The following is an 18,307-nucleotide window of genomic DNA, read 5'->3' as shown; positions in this document are numbered from 1 at the left end:
TGACACTACATAAGGTCAATACTATTGCTTTACCATGTGGACTTTGGACTGCAGTCTCTAGCATTCCAGCTGTAAACAGTATTCGGGAGTTATATCATTGCTTGGCGCTTCATTGCTTCAAAAATATTTCCTTTGATGGATGATAAAGCTTTCTAGGAGAAATGGAACTAAATGAGTCCCAAAAGTGCAAAAAACCCACCTGCTTCTGCTCCTTTGGGTCTTCTATCCGTCCGTCTTTTTTTCTTTTTCTTATTTCACTTCTTTCAGCTCAACAAAGGGTCGATCTTTACTCTTTTTCTCTGGGGGAATGCAATACCCTGTCGGCCCTCAGTTTGACATGGATCTATTGACATTTTTGTGTATGTATGTAATATTACTGTTAATGACTGATGAATATACAGAACTTATTTTTATTTTGTTACATTTCATATATATATACATAAATATATCTATATTAAAATGTTTACAGTAAGATGATTTTTTTTTTATATATATTTTTTCTTTCTTTCTTTTTTTTTTTTTAACTTTTGAGTGATTACGTGAAGAGTTGAAAACCCAGAAATGTTGCAGGAGAGTGTCAATGCTATCTGCTTGTAGTCTAGTTATTAGTTTACAGTATTGATGATAATAGTATTGATAGCTGCAGTTAAATCTAGTGGAAAATGGAATGTGCATCGCGAGCATGTCTTCATAATGTACCGCCAATGTAAAACGTCACACTGCAAATATAAAAAGGCCAAGGATTAAAGCTGCCTGTCACGTCTGTACGCCACCAAATTAAGAACGGTATACTGTAATATGTATCTTAGTTTATCTATGTATAAATACATATATTGTTAAGCTGTACCAACAGTTCAAAGTATTTGCTAATTTTACTACACTTTTGTTATGTATATGTGGGGGGAGTCTTATGGCATATAAATTCTTCAAATTGAGTCAGGAGTTTAAAAGCAGACTATATTTTATAATGGCCTTTTAAGTTATTGCGGCCAAAGCACTGATATTATATATTTGCTGTAAAGAGAATTAAGAGTTTTATTTTTCTGATATTAAAGTTACTTAATAAAGACTTTCATTTAAAGCCACGTCAAGACTACTGTGATTTTTTTATTATGTAAATTTGAGGTGGGTATTTGTACATCTTCCTTCTTCTCCAGAATTGTCATATATTGCGTTTGGCAACATCAGAATTTTTTGTCACTCAGAAACATGAACTCCATTTGTGGTGACCAATGCATGAAACTGTGAGAGACCGCCTCACTATTTCTGTATCTGATGAAGATCATTTCTGATGCTGCCAACATTTGTTTCTGCTTCTAAACGGCACTTCATCAATCAAGGGGACTTGAGTTATGTGGGCCCATGGTTCGGATTGTGGGTTTTCACCAAAAACTGCAGCGTTAGTTGGTTGTGACATACTAGGCTTGGGTGGACTGAATGCCCAGTAACCCAGCTGCCCAGGTGATGGGGCCATTTTTACCGTGCAGGCATGTACATGCCTATTATTCCTGTAGAACTTTTTCACAGCTGACAATTTAACGTCATAGCAGGAAAAGAGGAGGTTGATGACTCATTTTCCACTGGGCCGTCTACTCCAGGCTAAAAATATTCTAGACCTTTGTAACAAGACTTTGAAAGAGCTGCACCTACCTGATAGCACCCAAATCTGTTAGTGGAATTCAGCATTAAGAACGCCACTTACTACAGTGATAGGACATAAACATGTCTGCTGTGAAAAAGCCTAGTTGTAACACACAGAGGTGTACTCACCACTAAAGTAAACTGACATCTGTGTGACTAACTTCATCCTTGTAAAAATGCACCTTTCACCACATCATGAATAGCAGGCCATGTTTAATTATAGACTCTCACATAAGAAATACAGGTAAAATTTATATCTGCAATCTGTCATAGTAGTCAACATCAATTTATACAAGCTGTGTCTTTAGGCTCCTATGATAACTGTACATAATATAAAAACATTTTCCACCTCAAAGCACAACAGAATATTTTTCCAGACAGAATTCAACATCTGTTCTTTCAGTAACGCATCTTCAGAAAACATCCTGTTTTCTACCGTTTGATCAATCTGATGCGTAATTGTGAATAAACCCCAGGGACTGACTGGTGCAATCCTTGATATAGGATTAACTTTAAACAATTCTTTTAAAATTATAGTGAAAAAGACTCAGTGGCATACACAAAACGTTCTTAGATTCCTGCATGGTTGACCACCAAAGTGGAGAGGAAGATATCAACCCAACCCTGAAAAAATCTAATTCATATTTTGAAATTTTTATCTTTTCCACAAAAACAGTGGTGTTAAAAAAAGAACACACTTGTATAGACACAAAACTTGCACTGATAAAAAAAAACAAAAAAACAAAACAAAACAAGAAAACTCATTAAAAACGCATTGTACGGCGTTGTGGTGAGAAAACTGCCAGAAAATGAATGGATGTACGAGTCCAAACATCAGGAGATTAACTGAAATTTCACTTTTAAATCAGTGTGTGTAATCCATAAAATAAGCCTTTAAAAGAGTGTAACAAGGATATCACATGCTGTGTGGGCAGAGGAGAGGAGGGTACTTGTGCCAAAGTCAAGTTATTTCTATTCATCAAACGACCTTCGCTTGTTCGCAACAGCAACAGAAAAAATATCATCAGGTTTGTATTTTCACGAAAGTAGGAGTTGGCTTCTTTATGGTTGATTTTATCTCATTTAATCGTTGAATCAATTATGACTATAAAGATTTGGGGTCAAATCTTTATGGCTGCTTTCATAAAGCAGGAACCAACTAACAACAAGAGGCGTTGCTTTCTACTCCTCAGTCCAGGGCAGGGAGAAAATGGTCTATTTGCCATAAGAACTCATGCAAACATTGTAATGCTTTTGAAAGTTATTTAAAAAGGGAAATCAAACTGAAAATCTAAACTTAAAAAAAAAAAAAAAAAAAAAAAAAGTGAAATCAGAGTAACCAGAACAATCTCTACAAATGTCTAGAGTGAGTGTCAAGAGCAAAAACACATTTTAAAAAGGTGTCTTAGTGTTACAATTTCCAAACAAATGCATCCAAAAGTTGCTTCTGCTCACAACCCTAAATAAAAAATACACCAATCTTTTTTTTCCTTTATTATTCATATCAACCACCTCAAAAAAACAGGCTATTTAATTAAAAATCGAGAAAAAGCAAACCCATAAAGTGCTAAAAATATAATCCAATAAACGTAACAAAAATAAAACCTAGAAAATATATTGGTATTGATGGGAAACTGTCTTAAATGCTCTCATCTTTGTCAGTAAACTATACACAAGAAACCTGGATCAAATAATACCTATTAAGATTCTTGACTGGGTGGGGACTGTTGGCTTTGGTTGGAGATGTAATCCAATAAAACGGGGAAAAAAAATCTGATAACATTCAATCTAAGAGACCTCCATGTTAATGTAGTAAACTGGACTTCTTGTGTCAAGAACAAATTAGATTAAAAATATGTGTTTGGTTTGCCAAAACACAAACACACCGTGTGATTCAATCTCAGATATCAACTACTGTGATGTAGAAGCTCCCAACTCTTTCCATTTTTTGCTCTCTGCAAAGTGAGAAAGGCAAGACGGATACTCATCCTTAGCGGCAGCATAAACAAGGGCGTTCTTCAAAACACTAACCATACCTGAAGTAATGAAAAGTGACCAATGATGACCGGTCACTGAAAGGGTTTTATCATCATGCTTTTTTTTTTTTTGTTGGAGTGAGTAATCATAAAATCACAGTTAATATAGACAGTTGCTCTAAACCGAGTGCTTTGTTCCACCTCTTGATTAATAGTGAAAGGGAAAAAGATTAGTCACTGGATACCCACCAGAAACAGACTTTGAAGTTTCTCACTACACCTGACCTAGAAGGTCCCCCGACTGAGAGTCAGCTTTTGGGTTTGCTGCCTGTCATTGTCTTGTATAACCTAATCTAGTTGGGTGGTCCCAAACCTGGTGTTTGTGATTGAGAGGCAGCAACCTCCATGATGCTGAGCAGTTGTTCTTTGCTGTTCAGCCTGACAGTTGAATATACTTGCTTGGGATCCTCAGTGCTTCACACTGAGGACTGACAGGAAACCAGGGGTTCTCTGTTGGCCCAACGCTAGATGTGACAGCTTCAGTGTACAGTATCTGATCCCGTAGCTGTAAAGCATTAGATGTTCTTGCGTTGCTCAATGAAATTGATGCCTGTCAGTAGTTGTTGGTCGTTGACTGGAAGAGGCTGAGTACTATCAGTGTATCTTCCAGTTCCATGGGATCTGCAAGTCATCCTTGTGAATGTTATGGTGTTAAAATTGTAGTTTTTTTGTCATATCCTTTTCTAGTCCTGCAGTTCACCATCCAGTCATTACAAGTCAAAGCCAATGATCAAAAATATTAAAATATCCTTAATAAGTGGCTTTGATGATGCAGATTTAGTGCTACTCTTGCTTTAAAAGCAAACCGAGGGACAAAAGTGCACAAAGGTGCCTCAAACGCATCTGAAAAGTATTTTTTTCACGTGCAACAGCTTCGGTGTCAGAACTGGATTCTCCACTATCCATTGCCACCTTAAGGTGCAGTGTGATGCTGCAGTTATAAAAATCTCAGTCCAGGGGTTGTGGGTCTGCTATCGGCATTGTGTGCAGAACCTCATCCAGTAACTGGAGAGCTCTGTGCAGGTGGATCTCGATCCAGCACGGGGTCTCTTTGATACTCTGACGGGGGTAGTCAGGCCCCCATCCCTTTACAAAACTCATCCTGAGGATACACAGCCTCCGGAGGTCATCCACCCCGATGCCTGCAGCTGCTGACAGGCCTGGAGGATGAGAGGTGCCATCATCAGGTCAGTGTGATGCTGCCCGTTGGGCGACAAACTCAACACCAGCTGACGGTTTCATTTAATTTTGATTAACTAGCATTTAAAAGGATCAAACAGTTTCTTAGATGACTGATCAACTGTGAATTGGCTACAATTGGAGCAATGAAACTATAATTGAATTTGTGTAATGTGAAACAGAACATACTGGTTTGATTTTTTATATGAGTGTAAATATGTGTTAAACATCTGTCCAAGCAGTTCTCTGTTCATTATTCTCTACTGACAGCTGGAGCCACTGCCTCTACTTCCTACACTCAGTATTCATGAATAAGAATGTCTATATGTACAGACTGTATCTTACTAATAGCTGGAGCAATTCCTCCGACTGATCCAGGCCCAGGTATATTTCCAGCCACAGCTGCTGCTTGGGCTGCTGCTGCTGCTTGAGCTGTAGCTGCCTGCTGTTGCATCTGCCTGTGGCACTGACGAAGATCAAACACCTGGCAGGAGAAAAGAGACTTTAAATACTTGCGTTCAGCAGCAGTTAGCCCCCTGCACAGGAGAAATGTAAATACCACCAGAGGCTGCCAGTGAGGGAGGGACTCAACTAGAACAAGGCTGTGTGAGGATGTATGCGCATGTTTAGTCCTAAAGTGAGCCATGAATGAAAAAGTAGGGAAACATTTTTTGTGTCAGGCTAAAGTGAAAGTAAACGTACTAACATGAATGCAGCCTGCACTCAGAGAAAAACAAATAGTTATCAAATGTCAGTCTTGAGACGCATCCTCTTCTTATTGTGCAGTGAGATTTTTGCAGAACAACTGTCATATGCAGAGTGAATTCCTCATACTTACCTTGATGTAAGCACTGGGGTAGATTTTGTGAACAGCATCTCCAGGTGCTCGGCCCGCCTCTCTGTCCAGGTAGTAACTCTGGACAAACACTGCATGATCACTGAGGCACCGCACCCATACGTCTCCCTCACCTTTACACTCCAACTGGACCCCTTTACCAATATGAAGCCTGTGAGAGAGGAACAAAGGAAACAGGGCAAAGTGAAAACTCCTATCCTAAATGTTTGTCACATCCTGCCTAATTATTGTGAGCATGATAATTATCAAAAACATGCAGGAAGAATTAGAGATACAAACAATATGGAAGACAGCAGTATCTTTAAATAAGCTGGAAGCTGTAAAACGGTGCAGCTGTTAAGATGTGTGTCAGTTATTATATTACTGTTATAAGGAGCCAACTAATTTTTTTGTTGGGACTTGCATCGCTTACCTTGCTCTCTCAATAGCCTCAGTGCGATGTACGTTACTGAGCTGGCCAAGACAGAACCTGTCTCCTCCTGAGGGGTCGACGTAGCCATCCACTGTCACAACCGGACAAGAAGAGGGCACTTTAAATGTCTCCCCTACTTGTACATCCATTTCAAAATAGGCAATGGAGCACCAGTAGTCAGGAGCTGAAACAGAGGGAAGCCCAGGTCAGTGGTCTGAAGTAATACAAGAAAAGAAACAGCTGCAGTTATGGGGGCTTGTGGGGCTCACCTGGATGATTGGATATTGGCGGTTGAAAGGCAAGCTCATTATGCACAGGCCCTAAGAAAAACACACAGAGAAACAGCAGCAATCTTTACAAAGAATAACTCTAAAAGAATATTTGATTGATTTATAGCTGAGGTAACAGAGTGTACTTACAGTAGTGTGTTGGATGTGGCATAGGAGGGTGGTGCTGTAGATGACCGTTAGTGTGGTGGGGTATGTTTGGGGTGAAACTGCTGTTCCTGGACCAGGTGGAGCTGGCACCTGAAGAGAGAAAAAAAGAAAAAGAAAGACCAGAAGTCAGAGATTCAAAGGTACAAAACTGACAAATATACTGTTGCCTTCACACAACACTCAGCAACTATTCATAGAGAAAATGCTGAAGGTGCCTTTCAAGTGCGCATGTCCTTATGAAGTGACTTTTATATCCATAAACATACAGACATCAAGACAACAAGTGCTAACACAGAACTATTTTCCAACTGTATCTTACTGCCTGATCCGGTAGGAATGGCAGGAAAGGAAGACGTTGAGGCAGAGGTGGAGGCCTCAGCAGGTGGGAGCAGGTTTGGGGTGGCAAAAGATTCAGGAGGGGCTGCACGGCTGCTGGATGGGGGGTGCTGGATCGTTTGGATCGAGTGTCCTCCTTCGATGGAGGGAAGACTCTGCTGTCCATCAAAATCATATTCATCCTTAACCATCAGTGCTGAGCTTGGTGCAGAATTCAGGGTCAGCCCTGATAAGTCTGTGTGCCAAGGAAAGCGATAAGAGTGTGAAAAAGATTACTGACAATCTGAATTTCTCATCTGTATCCGGAAAACATACAGTTGGTTGATTGGACCATCTCACAAATTTGTTAGGTCACATTAGCTGCATCTGTCTGGTAACACTGGATGACTCAGCTGTTCATCTAGAAGCTGTGTTTCTGCTAATAATAAATTGCCAACAACGCTTACATTCATTTTCCCCCTTCAAGGAGGTCTCCGTTTTCTTCAACACACCATGACAACATGGAAACTGAAACTTTGAAGCAGTGGTCGCCAACCTTTTGAGCAAAAGATCCCTGACCTCAGCCATGTTACTATGACAACACTGCAGCTGATTCAAGAGAGAGGAATGGGCTGACAACGCAATTGCATTGTCAATCAGGCAAAAGGTGATTGCATATTATCTTTCCAATTATTTATGGGCTCTACTGGAAAAGTCCAGAAGGTCTACTGGTCGATCGCAATCGAGGGGTTGGCGATCTCTTCTGTAGAGTATCTTGTAATTCTGTTTTGTTTCTTTGTCTTCTATTGACCCCCCCCTGTATCCTGTATAGCTTAACTCAAGTGAAAACCTCCCTGTTACTCACCTATGCCAGGGGATACAACTCTCTCATAGTGATAGGGGTTGACGCACACACTATCACACTTGAGGTCAAAGGCAAACTGGCAGTATTTGACATGCTTCAGTTCATTCTTATGCAGATCAGGCCACCGCCACAGCCGGGCATAGATCACATGAGGGAACCCTTTACGTCCTGCTACCTGAGAAACCCAACAGAGAAATAGATGCAAGAAAATAAAGTTCATTAATTTGTAAATTCAGTCACTGTGCTTTTATCTTGAGTAAAATGCTTTGTTGGGTCAATTACTGGAGTGCACAGGATACAACTTGACCTCTACCACTAAACTAGTCTGAAATACTTTCAAAAACGACTCCAGGGTCTTAAAATTCATTTCTATGAGTTGATGCTTACTATTCCTCTTTGCAATCACAGCTTGGAATGGTAATATTGGTAGGTTTCTAATTTTACACATTGTTGGATGTTTTTATTTTGACGTGTTCCTGTTTAGAAACCAAACATGTCAAACACTTGCTAGAGATTTTCGTGATTTCTTTTGTCAGATATGATAGTGAACTGAATATCACACTGTTAGTCAGATATGTCTAAGCTTGTCAGAACAAAGCAATCCTTCTCTACCACTTGTGACAGTTACATGAATGATCCATACAGGTGTATTATTCTACCTGCAGCCGTCCATCAAGTGTCCTCTGAATGGTCACACACTTGCTGGGATGAGCTCCGTTGGTGGTGATAGCTGTGATGAGGGAGTCAAGCTCATCTTTTTTCTCCTTGAGCTTTTTCACCAGGCTCTCGATGGCCCGCTTGGCAAAGGTCTCACTCTCACCACCCTGTCTGTGACACATCAAGCTGTGCACAATGCTCAAGCAAGCATCATTGCTGGTAGGAGTGTTGGCGATGGACATCTTGATTTTATCGCTGACTGCACTTTCTGACAATATGCAAGTTGTTGACACAGTTTCACATCATCATTAAGCTGAGGCAGAATTAATCTTCAGAGGCTGGACAAAAAGAAGTTCAGCTGCACTTTAGGCAGATCAAAAACTTCTCAGGATGAGAAGGATCTGAAAGTAGAGAATAATAATCACGATAATCCATTTTAGAGAAGTGCTGTTGAGTGTTATAATCAGGACTTCCTAATATTCTGTTGCTACCACAAACTAATAATCACAAAGTTAAATCAACGCTCAAACACACTTAACAAAATATAATCACCTACATTAGACATAACATGTATTTGGTATTGATTACATGTCCAGATGACAGAGTAGACTAAATACATCAAATCAAATACACTACCGAAGTACAACTTTGTCTTATGATACTACTTCATTTTAAAGAGGCCATGATCTTTCTGAGGCTCAACAGACCAATTCCAAAAAAATGTAAAAAGTCATATCTAATGCAAATATGCTAAACGAAGCCTTTCCTAGTTATTGTTTGATACCTACATCAATCTTCCTGAACGTCTTTATCTAGGTAAGTTTTTGAAGGCGTTTACCTGCTCTGGGATATAATGAAACACAATTTGTACCGTTTTAACAAGGTTATTAGATTTATAATAATAGCAGCAGTAGCTTCCGGCCGACCTTGTGAAAAGGCGGAGCAGCCTTTTCTTATTCATAGAGGAGCTCGGAAAAAGTGTAGGTGTTAATCGCAGAGTAAAAATAAAGTTGAAATTGTCGGCTCCCCTTCGAGGTTAGCGGCGCCACTTTGGCTGCCGTCACTTCTGAAAAGCACGTCAACCTGCTACCAACAAGCGAGAGTGACCGGAAGTAAACACTGAGCTCCTTTAAAATTAAAGTGAAGCAAGCCTCAAAGTGATATCTACCACCGGTGAATACGCCCCAGCCCAGCCACGGGCCCTCTGCACTTAGTGACAGTGTCCCATTTTAACATTTAAGGCACTAAGGTCAGCTCACCAGATGTTTTTTCAGTTTACTGGTTTAGGAGGGTAATATTGACCTGGTATGGTGAATTCAGATTATATTATGTTATAGCACCAAAAGGGCTAAATAAAGTTTCAGCCATTACTCTCAGGTCACACAATGATTGCTTCTACTGTCACTGGAGGAGTGTGTGTTTGTGTGTGTGTGTGTGTGTTTTTAATAGAACTTTTGTGCAAAAACAACAAAAAAACTAACAAACAAAAAACCTGTAAGACATAATTGATCTTCAGAAAATTAAAACAACTATTTTGATATTTGGTTTAATCTTTCAACATATTTTATAACTGATATTAGGAAAAGCTTTGTAATTATATGATCTCACACTAACACATGGCAGTTTGTAAGTTTTTACCTGTTGGTTGGATGAAACGAAATATGAAGGTAAACGTTTTTTTAACCCATTTTAAAACTTTTGAACTTGCACCTATGCAATTTTATTTTGAAGATCCCAAAGAGGAAGAGCCCGTGTTGTGAGAGTAGATTGGCCCCACATTGGTTAGCTATCTGCTAATAAAAACATCAGCTAGTACCCATGACTGTTGATAGCCAACTTGCTAACATGGGATGCTACTGTGATTAGCAAGTTGTTTGTTTATATGGTCACTTCCGCCACACTGGACTACGTTACCTTCTGTATTTGGTATCTAGCGGTGACACAAATTCGCCCAACTGTAAAAAAAACAGTGTTTGGAAAGTGTCCGTCATTTATTTTAAGCTACAGACTAATTAGAGCAGTGTAGAGGGCTAGCAGTTTACGCTACCTGGAGTTAGCTGGTGTGGCAGCTGGCGTCACAGCCTCCGTCCCGAGTTATCGTGCCAGCGGCGGGGCTGTGAGGATCCGCGGCACTTCCTGGATGATACCCACAAATCTCACCGGCTATGGACTAAACAACGGTGTAAAACAGCTCTTCACCAGCAGCCGAAGCCTTTCGTCCTCAGAAGGAATGGCCCGGACAACGCCAGAGACAAATCTCCGTTTTCATGTGAAGTCTCGACCCACTTCACTTACTTCTCACCATTTCCTCCAAAAGCGTTGTGCGCATGCGCCATTGGAGGGGGGCTTGTAAAGTGTCCAAACAAGTCTTCGATCATGTAGGTCATTTTCAGTTTTAGATACCTAAATATAACAATAATTATTATGACGATGTCCGTCTGGAGGAATGGTGCTTCCTTTTTCACTTTTCTTTCATCGGATTGGCCGCCTTTTATATTATATATGTTGATCTTTTGATGACGAGGCCTCTCAGTTTTTTTTTAGTTTATGTTTGCATGACAGTTATTAGAAAACTGATTAAAAAATGGCTTGTAACTTTTGTACTTCTGTTCTTTCTTACTGCAGGGAGTGAAGTGAGAGGTCAGTTCTACACAAAACGGATGAAACTCAGTGTTTGACAGATGGCATGGCTAATGAAACATGAACTTATTGTCAAACGTAAGTACAAGATTCATAACATGAAAATGATAGGCTATATGAATGATGAGATATAATTACAAAAATTATGGCAAACAATTTACCATGTCCAACCTGTCCATAAAACTTGATGCCATGATAAGAAGCTATTTTAGATAGTTTAATGTGAAAGATACACAATAAATAGCAAACAATCCCGGTGGATGTAATCGTTGTAATGTAAAAAACAGTGTCAAAGAAATAAAGTGGTATACACTCTGCAGTTCAAATCAATTTAGTTGTTGGCACCAAATCATAACATCATTATCTCAAGGCTTTTAGAGGGGTAGGGGGTTTAAGGCCCAGGAGAACTTGTAGACCAAGAAATCCTTTTGTCAAGCAAGTAGATTTCTCTAAAGCACAAGACAGTAAGAAGAATTGATGCACAATGTGACACCACAGTGAAACACACTGGTTTCCACTTCTTAGCACCAATTATGATGAGCTACTGTAACAACTCTGAGCCTTTCCACACTCATTTCTTCCAGCTCCTCGAAGAGCTGAGTCTGCCTGGACAGTTTAAGGAACAGACTGTGATGCTGCTGCGCACACCGACCTCACTGGTCAATAACTATCAACACTCGAATCAGATATTTTAGGCCAGAATTACGGGTTTATAAATTATATCAACTGCTGTGCCAGCATACATTTTCTGGTCTCTGTGGCAGCAGCGTCACTCCGAACAACTATCTCTTCATTTTTCATACAAGATTATCCAGATTTTTGGACAGTTACACTATGTATTATTTCAAATGTTATAATTTTTCAGATTTCTTTTTTTTTAATGTATGCATGCAAATAAAACAGCCTTAGTCAGTGAATAGCAGAATGCTAATTGATAGCTTTAACTCAGATAGCTCAAACATAAAGCAGATAAAGCTCACTGGCATCACATAAAATAGGAGTTGTCTTTGTGAAATTTTATAAACTTTGGGGGAATATTTCCTTTTATTTTGCTTTTCTTTCTTTCACACTGTTGTCCTCGTGTTCATATAAGAAGAATAAATGATATATGAGAAAAATGAAAAAGGTTTGTTTTGACCACTGAAGTTATTCATTCCTCTGAAGTAGAGTTTGTTGTCAGGTATTCATTTCATGTATGAGTAGACAGCCATTTTCAGAAGTGTTAGGCCATAAACACCACGCAGCTACCAATAATAGCACTAGCAATTATTTTATAGTCGGGGAGACTTAAATTTAAGCAGTTTATGTTTACAGGTTTTCCAAAGGAGAGTTTCAGCTCTGACAGCACAGCTGCTCATTCCACCTGTTATTTTCTCCTCTGTGGTTAAGGAGTTGCTAATTAGTGAAGTGAAATCATTTGCTGCTGTGTTTAGCACGAATGAAAAGTAGACACTGATTTTCCTCAATGGCGCTTTCATTTTAGACTCTCAATATTAATGACAATATAAAAACATGCACTGAAGTTTAAACGCCCCACTGGTTACCAATTTGTTCCAATTACAGATGTGAATATCACCCACTGACAAGCCGCACCATGATGAGTAATTATCTGCTTTGGTAGCTAATCTTTGGGTTGGCATGCTCCCGTAATTTGACTTTAATTATCTATCAGCTCGCTTTCTCTTTGTTCCATTTTCTCATCACGAACTCTTTGGTATTTCTTTCTTTCCTGTTCTCACACACTTCTTTTCTACATCACTATTTTTATAATCACATTGATTGGATGAATATAGTGATAAAGAACATTGTGGGACAGGCTGATTACACACAGTAAATCTCATCTCTCTATGAGTATAGACACTCGCCTAGTTGCATGTTTAATAACTTCCCGTGCTGACCAGCAGAGAGCAGTAACAACAAACCTATAAATCTTCTGAATCAGTCAGAATCAGGCAAAGCATCCGTGAAATCATAATTGTTGTATAATAAGTTTTACTGTTCATTTGGTACAAGTATTCATATTTTTTCTTTATCAAAGCACACTGAATCAGACATATAACCACATGAGCTTTCAAAATGCAATTGCATTACGTACTGGGGCAAAAGAAAACAAAAAGACAGCAAGCGAATGTCCTGTAGCCTCATGTGTCAAAACATACCATAAGATAAAAGCCCTTCAAAGTAAATGTAATTTATTTTAATAATAAATATAATTAAACATGATAGCATTCACTCACATTAGCAACTTTGATATATGTACAAGTTGAAATGAAAGAGGTTGACTGCAGTTCTTCGACCAAACTAAGCTTCTCATTAATGCTTGAACCCTGAGGTTGCATTAGATCCATGTAAAACTAGAATGAATGGCACCGCTTTCTGTGAAGAGCCTTACAAATCGATTTGAATAAATTTCATCTCCCAGCATGCTTAATGAATGACAGTAACAGGCGTAGCATTGCATGTTTCACATTTTGGAAAAAAATAGACAACAGAGTCACTGCAAAAATCTATTAAGCACGAACAGATCATGGATTGAAATGTGCCTGTTGTCCTCATGACTGCCATCCACTCATAAGATGTGGAGAGTGTAATTCTGCAGATGTTTGTCTGGCGGTAGCCATTAGTTACAACCTAGGGCATCTGGATCTCACATGAAAAATCAGGGAATAACACTTTAAATGGTAAGTTTATCTCATAGCTCACACAGCTGACAGACATTAAAGTAAATATCAGCTGTTGCCAGGTTATTCAGACACTTTCCAAGCAGTTTGTTGTAGTTGTACACTTTTATATTGTGGAGCAGCTGGCAGCTAATTGATCAGGACTAACTTACAACAACTCATAAGAACAGCGGAGAGAGATTTTAAAAGTGTAAACACCAACGGGCACACATTACACACAACTGAGAAAGGCTTGGCTGCAGCTTATTTTTCTTGAAGGTCTTCACACAGTGGTGCTGAGGTTGATCAGACCCTTATATATCACCTTGACAACCATCCCTCAGAGGCACGACACATGACGGCTGCGTGTGTGCCTTAATGACAGTGTCGGCCTCGCACTGTACGTTCATCATCAGACTCATAAATGTTAATACAATAGACTAGCAAGAGAGGAGCAAGCATGATGTGTTGTGACAGTCTTGCTGTCAGTCTGCTGATCTTAAAAAAACCCCAGAAAAATCCGCAGTCAGAAGCACGTGCAGTTTACAATCAACCGGAAAATCATTTTTGAACACGATGGAACAATATTATATCTACCCGTGACTTTTAAGATAAGATAAGATAAGATAAGATAGACTTTATTAATCCCTTGGGAGGTCTCCGTCAGGGAAATTGTTGTTCCAGCAGGTACAGCACCGACAAGAACAGTAAAAGAAAGCACACAGTTTGAAATATATAAACAACAAATGTACAACCATAAATATTCAGTTTTTTTTTTTTTTTTTTTTTTTTTTTTTTTAGTGTCCCATCTTCTCCAATCCCTCTTTCTTCCTGCTACTCCTCCCCCTCCCACCTAGTGCAGAGTTATACAGTTTTATTGCTCGGGGGACAAAGGACTTTTGATTTGGTTGTCCGACAGAAGTGAGTGTCACATTAGATTCATCAATTGGTTGAAGATGCTGCGTCTGGTGGATTTTCTATTGCTTTAAAATGAAAACCTTATGGAAAACTGTTGTCAGCTACACAAGTAGCTACTCAATATTGCAGTTAAATGTGGAGGCTAAAGCTACATTTCCCTGGCAGCAAAGTCACCAGCCAATGATTTGTGTAGGACACCAGAAATAAAGAGATCAGCTGTTCTTGTAGCACAGTGTAGAGCTGGTGTGATCTTGTATAATATCAGACTGTTATTTTGTGGTGGTGCTGATGGGTGGTTAGTGTGTCCCAGGTTCAGTCTGTGGCCCAGGACCCTGTTGTGGGTCATATCACTTTCTCACAAAAAGCCACCCAATAGTAATAATAATAATATTTCAGGCTGTAATTTTGTTCCAACTTGATCCTGTTTGCTTTGATTACATATTTGTTTGCATTTTTAGTCCTGCTAGTGGTATGGAAATGTTCAGACTCAAATTGGACTTAAATTTGAACAGCTATTGACGTGAAGATTAAATTTTGTATACACTTTATTTATTCCTTTGTTCCCTGTTAGAGTCTTACTTAAATTGTCTCTTGTCTGTGAACTGTCCTATAAAGATGAAGAAACCCACAATAATCTGTGAGTTGGTTTCCATCATCCTCAGCTGGAACGTCTGTTTGCTGCTGATTACCAAATGTTAGCATACTAACAACCTTCCATTTACCTCAAAGCACTGCTGCACTTAAGTACTGCCTGAGAGCTGCTAGCCTCGCTAGAGATTATTCTCATGTTTAACAGTATGTTTAACTTCTATCTTGCATGAGCAAAGGTTCAAAGTGATGTTTTTGATAAACAAAAAGCTACCTGGAGTATTTTTTCCATCCATCTATCCTTCATTAAACTTTCCTCACACCTTCTGCTCCTTCTTGTTCCCTCTCCTCCTTTGAACCCCTGAGCCCTTCCTCTGAAGCCTGGGCACATCATAAGTGGGGGATATATTAAATCTGAAATCTTTCCACTTCAGTGGGATTCAGGAAATTGTCTACCCTGCGGGAAGTAAATGCAGATGGAGGGATGGAAACAGGAAGTGATGGATGGAGGGGCAAAATGGGTGGAAGGAGAGATGGATTTAGGAAGGGAGGCTTAAACTGAGAAAGGGAAGGTATTTTGGATGATGGCTGGATTGATGGAGAGTATGAGAGAGACAGGGAAGGCACGGAGGGATAGATGGAAAAAGGAGATGTAGGAAAGGAGAGGGGAGAGCTGTCTGTTTGAAGATAAATCAGAGAGGCAGTGTAGTGAGGAGGTCTATATATCCATAGACGCACACACACACACACACCAACACAAATACAGTCACTTACTCACTTGTGCACCCTCTGCCCCACGGCGAGGTGGTAAAAGGCCACGGCTGATTGGGTGCTGCAGGCTGATTTTGTCCCAGAGTGGCAGAGCAGTGCATGTAGGGATGTTTGGATACAAATGCAGTCATCCATGAAGGCATGAGGTAGGTCACTCCTCTCCTCTCTCTCCCTTTTAAAGATCTCCTGACTCCTTCCTCACTTTATCCTTTCCTCATTCCTGTTGTCTTTCGTTCTCAAACTTGGCTTTACACCTAACGACGATTTCTAGCCATTTTCCCACAGGGCTTTTCACTAATACACTTCCAAATCTGCCCTTCTCTCTGTTCCTATCAATCCATCTTTCACACAGAAAATGATTTCTCTCTGGGTATTAACAGTAGTTCTCCGTTCTCTCTTTCTCAGCCACTCACTCTCTTTTGTTTGGCTCAATTCATTTCCATCTGTCTTCCATCTCTCCTCTTATCTTTTTGCAGCTATACTCTCCCTCCATCATTCCTCCCTGCCTGCAGCTCTCTTTTATTCACACACGCACACACACACACACACACACACACACACACACACACACACACACACACACACACATACACACACATACACACAGTCCCTGCAGTATAGTGTGCTAACAGAATAATTAGTCGTGCTTGATGTCTCTGACAGTTCTAATCCTTCTAAATGGCCACCACATGCCTTCCCTCATCAGCCCAGGGCTAAACACACACACACACACGCGCCCGCCCGCCCGCACACGCCTGCACACACACAAATACACAAACACACACTCTTGCACCATGTAGAGACAGGCATAGTTTCAAAAGAGATGCTTCCATCTGTGTTGAGAGTAATTTTGTGCCGCTTGTGTGTTAAAACTTTGTACTACAAACATTAAAACCAGTATTTAAGCAACAGAAAACCTACGTCCTTAACAATCACGGTTTTAACTGTGCATTAATAAAATACTACTACATATTCATTCTACTACGACTACATGCTAAAGATTATACAAACAAAATCTAAATTGCATCTGAAACTTGTGGCAAAGAGAGTGTTATATGGAAAAATAATGATCTTTGCTGCTAAATAAAAACTAAAATAGGCTGGAAAAGAACCATACCAGTAAAGGTCATCTCAGTGGAAACCCTATGGGAAGTAGAAATCATGCACTATAGCTGCAGACATAGAAATATAGCGCCTGAAAGCAACATATAAACCTCTGACATCTTGGCTTGGCTGCAGTCCCACTGGATCTTAGTAGGACATAGTAAGTCCATGAGCGGGGGGTGCAGTATATTAGTCTGCTGTTAATAATATCAGTCACACATTCTCAATTTAATGCTTTAATCTTCCAGGTGCGCACAAAGTTCACTACTCTTTATCTGTACATCACTTGCATTGCTGTTTTTTCACTATGGATACAGTTTTAAAAGCAAAACAAGATAAGACAAAGATATCGTACATTTCTGCAGCGCGTGTTTCATATTTGAACGAACCAAAAAGTCTGAAAAATTCAATAATGCTGGTGGTGGTGGAGGTTGGCCCTTTTGGTCTCTGGGTTGGTGGTTTTGGCTCCCCTAAACTGAGGATGTTGGGTTGGGCATCCATTGAAAGATCTTGAGCGAAATTATATATGTGGATGGCAAGCTGCTATTGTGACCCCTTGCAAGAGTGACACAAATACAAAAACCCCTACTTGGTGAAATTCAACTCTTAATTAGGAATAAAATCTGACCTCCTCTCCTCTCAGCAGGTTTACCTGCATGTGAACTGAGGCCCACTGCATTTAATAAAGGACTTGTTGAGCTTTGTGTCTAAACAAAGATACATACTGCAGGTGTGTGTTTGTTTGTGGGCTTGCACATGTGTCGTTTGGGTTATCCAGTTTCCCACATCTCTGTATCTGTGAGTGTATGCGTCAGTGTCTCTGTATGGTTTTGACTCTGTAATACTGTGTGTGACTAAGCTCATTTCTCCCGGTGGAACATGACAAGCATCATTACTGTGTTGCTCTGAGTCAACATGGAATAAATACAAACAGATAGATGTATTCTCTTTGTTTCGCTCTATTACACACACACAAACGTGCAGCTGTGATATAAGCTTTTGATACAATGTGTGTGTGCTATCTGCGTCTCTGTGTTACTGCATGGTTGCATGGTCGTGTAGTGTGCGTATGTGTGTGTGTGCCCTCCCTGCACAGTGAATCCTGTAAAACTGTGATAGGAAACAGAGACAGAGTCATGGGGGGTTTGCAGCTTTGTACTGTTCTTCTGTGAGATTTCCCCTGAGAAGACTATCAGCGCAAGAGAAACACCAATGAGTAACAGAGCGA

General features: G+C 39.9%; 1 protein-coding gene across 1 annotated transcript; it reads right to left on the bottom strand.

The window, feature by feature from the left end:
- Positions 1–1,837: 1,837 nt before the first annotated feature.
- LOC115048727 (mothers against decapentaplegic homolog 4) lies at positions 1,838–10,701 on the bottom strand. Its single transcript, XM_029510437.1, has 10 exons — positions 10,446–10,701; positions 8,401–8,799; positions 7,742–7,916; positions 6,881–7,132; positions 6,544–6,651; positions 6,394–6,444; positions 6,125–6,308; positions 5,695–5,863; positions 5,202–5,340; positions 1,838–4,837 (listed from the first exon to the last, which is right to left on the bottom strand). The coding sequence occupies exons 2-10, from the start codon at positions 8,638–8,640 to the stop codon at positions 4,626–4,628; spliced, it is 1,530 nt and encodes a 509-aa protein (XP_029366297.1). The 5' UTR covers positions 8,641–8,799; positions 10,446–10,701; the 3' UTR covers positions 1,838–4,625.
- Positions 10,702–18,307: the final 7,606 nt, after the last annotated feature.

This window comes from Echeneis naucrates, chromosome 9 (assembly GCF_900963305.1).
Source record: "Echeneis naucrates chromosome 9, fEcheNa1.1, whole genome shotgun sequence".
Lineage (NCBI taxonomy): Eukaryota > Metazoa > Chordata > Actinopteri > Carangiformes > Echeneidae > Echeneis > Echeneis naucrates.
Note: the sequence above shows the minus strand (reverse complement) of the source record. Positions and strands in the feature narration are given on the sequence as shown.